Source organism: Ailuropoda melanoleuca, chromosome 7, assembly GCF_002007445.2.
Source record: "Ailuropoda melanoleuca isolate Jingjing chromosome 7, ASM200744v2, whole genome shotgun sequence".
Classification (NCBI taxonomy): Eukaryota; Metazoa; Chordata; class Mammalia; order Carnivora; family Ursidae; genus Ailuropoda; species Ailuropoda melanoleuca.
Window position 1 is genome coordinate 140,798,417 of NC_048224.1, and position 9,762 is coordinate 140,808,178.

The following is a 9,762-nucleotide window of genomic DNA, read 5'->3' on the forward strand; positions in this document are numbered from 1 at the left end:
ATCATTTTAAAAATCACCTGTCTAAAGAGCAGTCGGGTGCCGTGTGCAGAAACCTCACATCATGGTAAGTGCTGTGCCGCGGAAGGAGCAGAAGGCTATCCGATCGGCATTAACACTAAGGACAGTCTGCGGTTCTGGGTTTCACTTTCAATCAGCAGACAAGACAGATAATCACAAACAATGTAGACAGATAATCACAAACAGTGTTGACATCTTTATGATAAATACGTACATCTCACATTTTATGGGTGAACATCTCAAGTAAAAATACATTTTTAGAAATTTATGACTTCATAGCCCATAACTGAGTTACAGAATGACAGAATTCTAAATCGTTCTTTTAAAAAATTCACAAGTGTAGCGACACCGAGTATTCACAGCACTGAAGAGGGAAGCAGTAAAAACTGGTCAGCCGTGGAAATGAAGCCTCGCGGTGGGCAGCAGGCAGGGCCCCGGGTCAGCCCTGTGCCAGCAGCCTGGCCCTGCAGCTCTCGCGCAGCCTGGTGATGGTGGTCATGGACAAGCTCCCAGGCTCAGAGAATATTTTCTGGAACACAAATGGAATCCATGTAAAAAACAGCTCAGTGGCACCCCACCCCCGCCAGGTAAGGGCTTGCCAGCAGCGGGGGGGGCCTCACCCCTGCTACTGCGCTATGCTGTGCGAGGGAGGGGGCCAGCGCTTGTGCTGACCTTTGAACCCTGAGTGCTTGTGGCAGCTCTGAAGCCAGCCTGAGCCCTTGGGGAGCTGGAGGGCCATGCCATCACATCTTTTATGCCTAATAATTTAATAATTTTTGCAGTTATGGCTGAGAAATTCGTGGTTACAAACTAGGCCAAACATAAGGCTAGCATCAAAAAGGTTTTTTTAAAGAAATTCCAGAAATTCTTCCATAGGTGCATGTTAAGTTGGAGCTAAGGTCAGGGTGGCGTGTTTATGTTCTAACGGGCCACATTCCTGAAGGGGGGAGCAGGTGCATCGTCTGCGGGGTGCTGGGTGTGGAGCTGCGTTCTTTCCAGGACGGCGGCAGGGAGCTCATGCGAGGTCACTGTGCTTATTCTCCAGAACGTTCTAGATGTTCTAGTGCGGGATTGCAAAGAGCACTGACACACGAGCTGCAGTTACCGTGCTCGCGTGCTTTAATGCAGAAATACAGGTTGGACTCCTGTCCCAAGGCCATTTCCCCAACAACTTCCCTCGAAGGGGCACGTCCGCGGTTTCCTGTCCCTATGGGCAGATGATGGAGCCAGCCTGGCAGCCGTGCTTGTCCGCGCTTCCCTCAGACGGCTCTGGGAATACCCGAGGCGCTCTGTGCAAGCTAGCGCTTACGGAGCACTTTGTGTGTGTGTGTGTGTGTGTGTGCGCGCGCGCGTGTGCAGGTCCTCAGCTAGAGTCCCACACGGAGGCAAACCCACAGACAGACTGGGCCTGCTGGGTGGAGGGCGGGGCTGTGGGTGACGGCCACACAACCCGGGAATGTACCAGAGACCGCCGAGCCATCATACGTGTTAAAGGGGGGAGCCCTACCTCATATAACAGAAAACCCCCGAGCCGCCGCCAGCGCAGGCCCCCAGTGCACAAGGGGCTTGCATTGGGGATGGAGACAGGGTGGGCTAGGGTCCCGTCCAGGCCAGCGTTCCGTCTCCTATGAACTCCTGGACATAAAATCGCAGACTCGTTTCCACATTCACTCCCCTGCTGCTTGACTCTGTCCCTAACCAAATGGCTCATAGGGACAGAGAACCCCTTCTGGACAAGGCATTGGGTCACGCGTGACGGGCTCCGGTTCCGCCTGACCAGCCTCCCAGTGCGTCGGCCGCAGGCTTCTGTCCCACGTTTCCCATCCAGGCGCCACCATTCAAAAAATGCTTGTAGCCCCTGATGACCGGGGTCCCCGACAGCAGCCAGACAGCAGGTCACCCTGCATCCTCAAGGCCGGCTACAGCAGGGCCCCCTCCCCCGAGCCCCAGGGCCGGAGGGCCCAGCTTCTCTCTGGCTCTGTCCAGGCTGCTCCGCACGGCAGGAGAAAGCTCCAGGCACGCACTGGCAAGGTCCTTGATTCTAGGGTAGTCCCAATAAAGAAGGCTGCCCATCAGTCACCGGACAGCAGACCTAGGGGCTTGCTCCCTCCTGGAGGCAGGCAGAGTCCCCTGGCCTTCCTGGCACTCTCTGCCACCTCCCCTGCACGGGTGATTCTTTCAGGTGGGAAGGTAGAAACCTAAAATTTGCCTCTCCCGGCCTCCACGGCCTCCTCAGAAGGCCTGTCAGGCTTTTCAGCTCCTGCTTCATTCACTCAGCAGATCTGAGAGGTATACACGCCTGTCCCGGGTCTGGGGTAGGACAGGAAACAGACACGTGCGACCCCACTGGGGCCAAGGAGAGCCATCTGGAACCAGAGATGCCGGCAGCATGGGAAGGGCTCCAAACAGGACGGCGGCTCAGGCGGGTTTGTGCTCCGACCCGGTGAACCTGGACAGACCCGACGGGGTCCCAGCCGCCCTGGAGCCCGCCATGGGGCTTGCGGCCCAGCAGGGGCTCTGGGAGGAGGTGGGTCTGGGAGGGCTGAGGAGCCCACGGAGGCAGAGGCCCAGAGGGCACAGGGACAGGCAGACTGGCTCACCCTCGGGCTGACACTCACCTGCATGAAGGTGTGGCACTCAGTCACAAAACTCCCCCTGGTGATCTCCTTGAACCTCTCACTGATGTCCGCCACGCTGGTCGCTTCCAAAATAAAGGCCTGATGCTGCTTAATCAGGGTCAGGGCCACCCGGAAGATGATCTTGGACCCTTCGTTGAACAAACAGTCCCAGATTCGGAGCACCGTCTGTAGAGAAACAGCATGTCATGGGGGGCAGCCCGGGCGGCCCTGGTCCCAGCGAGGCACACGCCGCACTCACCTCCACGGGCAGGATGTCCACAAACAGGCAGATGAACCAGCGCGACACCACCAGGGTCCACAGGACGCCGTGCCCGTCCATCAGGGCCGCCACCGCCGGCAGCTTGGTCCTCACCAGCTCCCCCAGGACCTCCTGGTCTGTCTTCAGACCCAGCATGGCGGGACTGTAGTAATCTGCCACACGGACGAGAGCAGAAACCCAGGCTCTGTGTCCCTGGCCCCCTCTCCGCCAGGAGGGAAGCAGGGCTGTCGCGGAGAACCCTTTCCTGAAGACGAGTCCCAGGGAGCCTCTGCAGCAAGACACCAGGAGCCTTGGGAGCGGCCCCAAAGCGAGGCCCCACCGTACCGCAGCGAGAGTCTGCTGGCGGTACGTGGGGACATCTGCACACCACGTTCACAGCAGCAGTGCCCACAACCGCCACACGGTGGACGCAGCCCGTGTCTGCCTTGGGGGGAATGGATAAAAGGTGTGCATTGTGCACACAGTGGAATAGCACTTAGCCTCAGCAAGGAGATCCTGACACCTGCTACCACATGGGCGAAACTCGAGGATGCTGTGCTCAGGGAACAAAATACGCTGGACACAGGACAGGTGCTGCACGATCCCTCTCACACGCGGTCCCTGGAGCTGACACATTCACACGAGAAGTGGGAACCAGCAGCCGGGGCCACCTGAGCCTTGGGGACAGTGCTGACAGCGAGCCCCTGCCTCGGAGTCAGAGAAGCTGTGGGTCCAGGCGGCCCCGCAGAGGATGGGACTCGGGTTACAGATGTCTACACCTGGCACCCTCAAGGCCTGTCGGCTCACAGAGTCAGTCCTACGTGCTGTCTGCACACTTGAGGGCCCAGGACATTAATTTTCTCTAGAAGGAGCCAAACGTCCCCACCCCTCCAACTGCAGAAGGACAGAGGCAGTGTGACGTCTGGGTCTGGTCTGTTCATTCCCAAGGAGAACTGATGGCTTAATCTGGAGAAATTCCTTAGTGGAGTTAGAGGCTTGGGGGCCCCAGGCCATAGGAGAGCGGAAAGCACAACCCACTTGCCTTCTGCCGGGGCCGGCGCCCACGGCAGCTCGGATAGGACCACGCCTCCCACGCCGTAGCTACTTGGAATGCACGTTCGTCTTGCCAAAGAACATTTTAGTTCATTAACGCCAACATATTATAATAAATTTTAATGCTTAGTTTTAGCTATTAAAGCTCAGGATGTAATCTGTCATAAAATAGGAAAATCTGGCTGGACAGTTTCTGGTCCTGCTGCCCCTCCACACACTGGCCGTTCACCACGGCAAATGGATGAGATGTTAATTAACTAACCAGCCCGGTGAAAACAGGATCCTTAAGAACACTGACACGGTACCATGGTCACATTACTGATTTTCAAAGAGCATGCAGTAGGCCACATTTAATACTAAAGGCCCCTGGAAATGATTTAATAGAAGCCAATTTGGTTATAAAATACAGGGATTCTCAAAGTTTTTCCTGCTCATATCCTCATTTTGCATCTGTCTCCTCCTCTTAACCTGAGCAACGTCCTGGCCCACCCGGGGAGACGGGAGCAGAGTCTCTGTTGTCCTTTCGGAGTGTCCTGCACTCGACCCAGTTCTCTGAGTGACGTCCCCGAGGGAGCTGGGGTTAAGCCCTGGATAGGTAAGAGGGTTTGGTGAGCTCCCAGCACAGTGGCCTCATTCTGGGCCCCAGAGAGGCTTACAGCAGCTTCCAAAAATAGACCCGTTGAACTTGTACCCAGACTGCCACAGGCCCCGACCAGTCACCAGGGCAGGAGCGCCAAGACCTTCCCTCCTCCCCACATCCTACCCTGACGCAAAGGCAGACGGACCCCATGCCCTGGCCCATCTGAGCAGAAGAGCACACGTCAGGGCCAGCATTCAGCTGAGCGCAGAATGGAGAAACCTCCTACATAGCCCTGAACAGGGCCCCGTGTCGGGGTATCCTGAGGACGGCATGCTTTTGCAAATAGTCTCATGGCCACATCAGCACATCGGAGGGCTGAGCTGGGCTGGGGGACAGGGTGGGGGTGGGGCGCACAGACTGAGAAAGGGCCGAGTGACTACTGCTGAGTAGTAAACAGAGCTGGGATCCAAGCCTGCGTAATCTAATTCCAAAACTGATGCTCTTCGGCCCCACGCAAAGGCAAAAGCATGGCCCACAGGCCAGGGGCACAGGCCATGAGGTGCGGCCTGCGGGTGGGACAACCCTCTGGGACACATTCATCCACAGGACCCAGGACTCACACGGCCCGTCTGCTCCTCAGGATCCTTGAGCCTCCCCGACACACACCGCCTGGGTCCTCACCTGGACCACCGAGCTTGAGTTGGGCTACAAACAACCTGCTTCCCTACTTCCGGAGATAGCTGCTCAGGACGCCAACACGTTCATGCGTCGGCGCTGGCTCGTGACTCCGTGTGCTGTCCCGCACCGGCACGCCCCCTGCGCCCGAGGTCAGACAGCGCCGTCGGCACCAGGGAGCTGCAGGCCCAGGAGGCCGCTTCCTGTCCCTTCCTCCTTCCGCCAGCGGCCTGGGTGTGAGTGGTGACAACCCAGAAGAGGCTGCCTGGCGTCACAGGAGGCTGGCGTGAGCTGCCAGGTCTGTGCGTGCAGGGCCAAGTCGAGTGTGTACGGACATCGTGTGCTGACGTTCCAGAACGTGACTCCGATCCCATGTCAACTGCGAAACTGGGGTGTCACTGGGGGGCGGTGGCCACTGGTGGCTGTGCCGAGGCTCTGCCGGCTGCTTCACAGGTGTCGAGCCCACTCCTCCTTGCTCGCCGGAGACCGTGGCCGGCCCCGCGGGCTTCCCCTGCTGCAAACGGACGGATTTTCTATGGAGCTGCTGCTGCTCAGTTTTAGGGGACCCTTCACGTGTCACTGCATGACAGACACCTCCCCCTTCACGTGTCACTGCATGACAGACGCCTCCCCCGTCACGTGTCACTGCATGACAGACGCCTCCCCCGACACGTGTCACTGCATGACAGACGCCTCCCCCGGTCACGTGTCACTGCATGACAGACGCCTCCCCCGTCACGTGTCACTGCATGACAGACGCCTCCCCCGTCACGTGTCACTGCATGACAGACGCCTCCCCCGTCACGTGTCACTGCATGACAGACGCCTCCCCCGTCACGTGTCACTGCATGACAGACGCCTCCCCCGTCACGTGTCACTGCATGACAGACGCCTCCCCCGTCACGTGTCACTGCATGACAGACGCCTCCCCCGTCACGTGTCACTGCATGACAGACGCCTCCCCCGTCACGTGTCACTGCATGACAGACGCCTCCCCCGTCACGTGTCACTGCATGACAGACGCCTCCCCCGTCACGTGTCACTGCATGACAGACGCCTCCCCCGTCACGTGTCACTGCATGACAGACGCCTCCCCCGTCACGTGTCACTGCATGACAGACGCCTCCCCCGTCACGTGTCACTGCATGACAGACGCCTCCCCCGTCACGTGTCACTGCATGACAGACGCCTCCCCCGTCACGTGTCACTGCATGACAGACGCCTCCCCCGTCACGTGTCACTGCATGACAGACGCCTCCCCCGTCACGTGTCACTGCATGACAGACGCCTCCCCCGTCACGTGTCACTGCATGACAGACGCCTCCCCCGTCACGTGTCACTGCATGACAGACGCCTCCCCCGTCACGTGTCACTGCATGACAGACGCCTCCCCCTTCACGTGTCACTGCATGACAGACACCTTCCCCAAAACTGCAGCTGCTCTTTTCACTTTGCTTACGGTGTGTCCAAATCAGTTTTTCATTTTAATGTAATTAAAGTTATCAATCACATCTCTTACAGAATTTCATTCAAGAACGTCCTCCGTACTCAGCAGTCGTGAAACCATTGTGCGTCTTACTTTCTTGGTATCAAAGTTTTGCTTTTTCACCTACGTCTTGAATTCATCTGGAATATAAATGAGGGTCTGTCTCCTTTCACATAGACAACTGTCACAGAATGAAGCTGTTTTCCCCGTTAACTGACCTATGTCCCATACCAGTTCCCACCAACTCAGGGATGAGCAGACTGACTTCTGGGCTCCGCGCTGTGCTGTCCATCCCTGACCGGCCACCACACTATTCCCACAATCACAGCATCAGAATGCGTCCCCAGGATTCTTTCCAGCCTGCCTGGCTTCACTCCGCCCTCGAGCATCTCACGGTTGGGCCCTGCTTGCATCCCGAGAGAACCCCTAGCCCGTCAAGACGCCGGCTGCTGCCGGCTCTGCGAGTGTGCCCGTGTGTGGTGGGGGGCTGGTGCGGGCCCGTACTGGGAGCTGACGGGCGTTTCTTCCTCTATTTGCTGCAAGATTGATAAAGAAATGATCCGTTCCTCCGAGGTTTGATGTGACTGTGTCTGCCCACAGGTCATCTCCGACGTTGTAGGTTCCCTCAAATCAGCTTTGTTAGGTGGTATTTTCCTCAAAGTTTTCCATCTGGCCTCTTCATTTTATTCATATTCTCTTGGAGTTCTTAAAAGCCTCTACAGGGGCGCCTGGGTGGCACCGCGGTTAAGCGTCTGCCTTCAGCTCAGGGCGTGATCCCGGTGTTGTGGGATCGAGCCCCACATCAGGCTCCTCCGCTGTGAGCCTGCTTCTTCCTCTCCCACTCCCCCTGCTTGTGTTCCCTCTCTCGCTGGCTGTCTCTATCTCTGTCAGATAAATAAATAAAATCTTTAAAAAAAAAAAAAAGCCTCTACAGATTTCCAAATTACAGCACCGTTTTCATTTTTTTTTTTAAGATTTTTTAAATTTATTTATTTGACGGAGAGACAGCCAGCGAGAGAGGGAACACAAGCAGGGGGAGTGGGAGAGGAAAAAGCAGGCTCATAGCGGAGGAGCCTGGTGTGGGGCTCGATCCCAGAGCGCTGGGATCACGCCCTGAGCTGAAAGCAGACGCTTGACGACTGCGCCACCCAGGTGCCCCCCGTTTTCATTTCTAAATACCTGACCTGCTTTTTCTGGTAGTCCTGCCTGTTCTGCCTGTTTTTCCAAAGAACCACCCTTCGTCTCCGCTCCCCTTTCCGACCGCTTGTGCTCCGTGTTGCTGGTCCTCACTGTGCCGTCTGTGTGTCTCCACGCATGTGAACGCGCACCCCGGGAGCGCGCAGCGCGTGCAGGCCATCTCCGGGAGGAAGGGGTGGGGCCGCCGGCCCGGGTTCCGGTCGACGCTCCGCGCGGTCTCCTCAACTTCTCGCGGGAGGGCCTATCGGAGCGTCTCCGGGGACACTGAAGGGAAAAGCCAAAGCAGGACACTGGCGCTGGAACCGCCCGGCTCGTGTGACTGACGAGCAGCACCGCAGCCCCCTTCCGAACTGGCGGTTTTATTTGGATATTTTGGTTTTGAATCAAGACCTGTTTGTACTACAGTTTGGTTCAACAGCACCTCGTGATGACAAAAAATGACATTTTATGGGCTAAAAAAGGGTCAGTCTGGAGCCCCTCTGGTTCTCTAAGTCGGCGCCTACCGCCTCCTGACACCTAGTTCTACTGTCCGTGTCACGCTGTGTGGCACTGCGGCTGCAGCCGTGGGATGGCGCCAGAGCAGGCCTTCCACGCTCCCTTCACGGATGTTCCCGAGGCCCCAGAGCAACACTGGGACGCGGCAGGTTCTCAACAAAGCTTTGCAGACGACAACTGAATTGATCCGGGACTAAACACTCATCATAATTCAGTCTCTGGACGCGGCTCTGTCCCGTCACCTGGCGTCCTGCCCCTGCGTCCTCGCCATTCCCGCTCCCGCAGCTCAGGCCCCCACAGCAGAGCTGGGACGCCTTCCTCGAAGGTGGCCCATCCGGGCGGGCGCAGGCGTGGGCGCTTGTGCCCTCGTGAATGGCGGCATGGGAGCTGAGGAAGCCCCGTCTGTCTAGATGTGTCCTTTCTGCCACGGTGCCACTCTGGTTCACGCTTCCGTGAGACACGTGCCAAGATCTGACAGTCGTGGGGCCGAGGCCTCAAGTGTCCTCATCTGTAAAACGGATTCAAGAGTTGGGCCGAGCGGTACGGCTGTTCTGACACGACACGTGCTGCATGCTGCGGGGCGGAAACCACGGCGCACACCCCCACGCAGTCCGCACGGGGCTGCCGGGCCGCGGCCCGCTCTCCTGCGCGACGCGGGGTGGCCGAGCCCGACGGGGGCAGTGCCATCCACGCCCCAGGCCAGGCAGCCACCGCCATCGTCATGGCCGCCGAAGGCACAGGTCTACCCCCGCCCAAGACGGCTCCAGCCACTTCTCTCCCCAAAGCCATCTCATCTACACTGTGCATCAACCCAAACCAATGGTTTTTATTAACCGATGAACTGACCATTAACTTGTAATTAATTAAAACAGTTACTATTTGCTAATAAACAGAAAGGTAGAAAGATGTGAAAAGAACAACTTTCACCTCAGTAATAGTACCAGTCCCAACACACAATTACTCTCAGGACGATTCCCGAACTCGGGAGCAAGGGCCTCCGTCGGGTTCTGGGACCAGCAGGACCTGCCCGAGGCCGCACAAGTGTCCCCACGCGGTTCAGGCCGGACAGGCCGAGCCCCCGACGCGGAAACGCAAGCTCGTCGGCGCAGCGCGAAGACAGTGCCAGCAGCTGCTCGGCTGGGGTGTGTCCCCTGCGTCCCTTCCGTCCCGTGTCCCCTCTGTTCCGTGTCCCCTGCGTCCCCTGCGTCCCCTACATCCCCTGCGTCCCCTCCGTCCCTTGCGTCCCGTGTCCCCTCCGTCCCCTGCGTCCCCTCTGTCCCTTCCATCCCGTGTCCCCTCCATCCCTTCCGTCCCCTGCGTCCCCTCTGTCCCGTGTCCCCTCCGTCCCTTCCATCCCCTGCGTCCCCTCCATCCCTTCCGT

The 9,762-nt window shown here is 58.0% G+C and overlaps 1 protein-coding gene across 1 annotated transcript in view; it reads right to left on the reverse strand.

Moving 5' to 3' along the window:
* Positions 1-211: 211 nt before the first annotated feature.
* GRTP1 (growth hormone regulated TBC protein 1) overlaps positions 212-9,762 on the reverse strand; it is a gene marked incomplete at its 5' end in the record, with an annotated part of 26,190 nt that continues 16,639 nt past the window's right edge. Inside the window, 3 exons of the mRNA XM_034663816.1 lie at positions 212-547; positions 2,637-2,822; positions 2,896-3,288. Of these exons, the coding sequence (XP_034519707.1) occupies positions 458-547; positions 2,637-2,822; positions 2,896-3,288 (669 nt within the window). The remainder of the gene's footprint in view (positions 548-2,636; positions 2,823-2,895; positions 3,289-9,762) is intronic.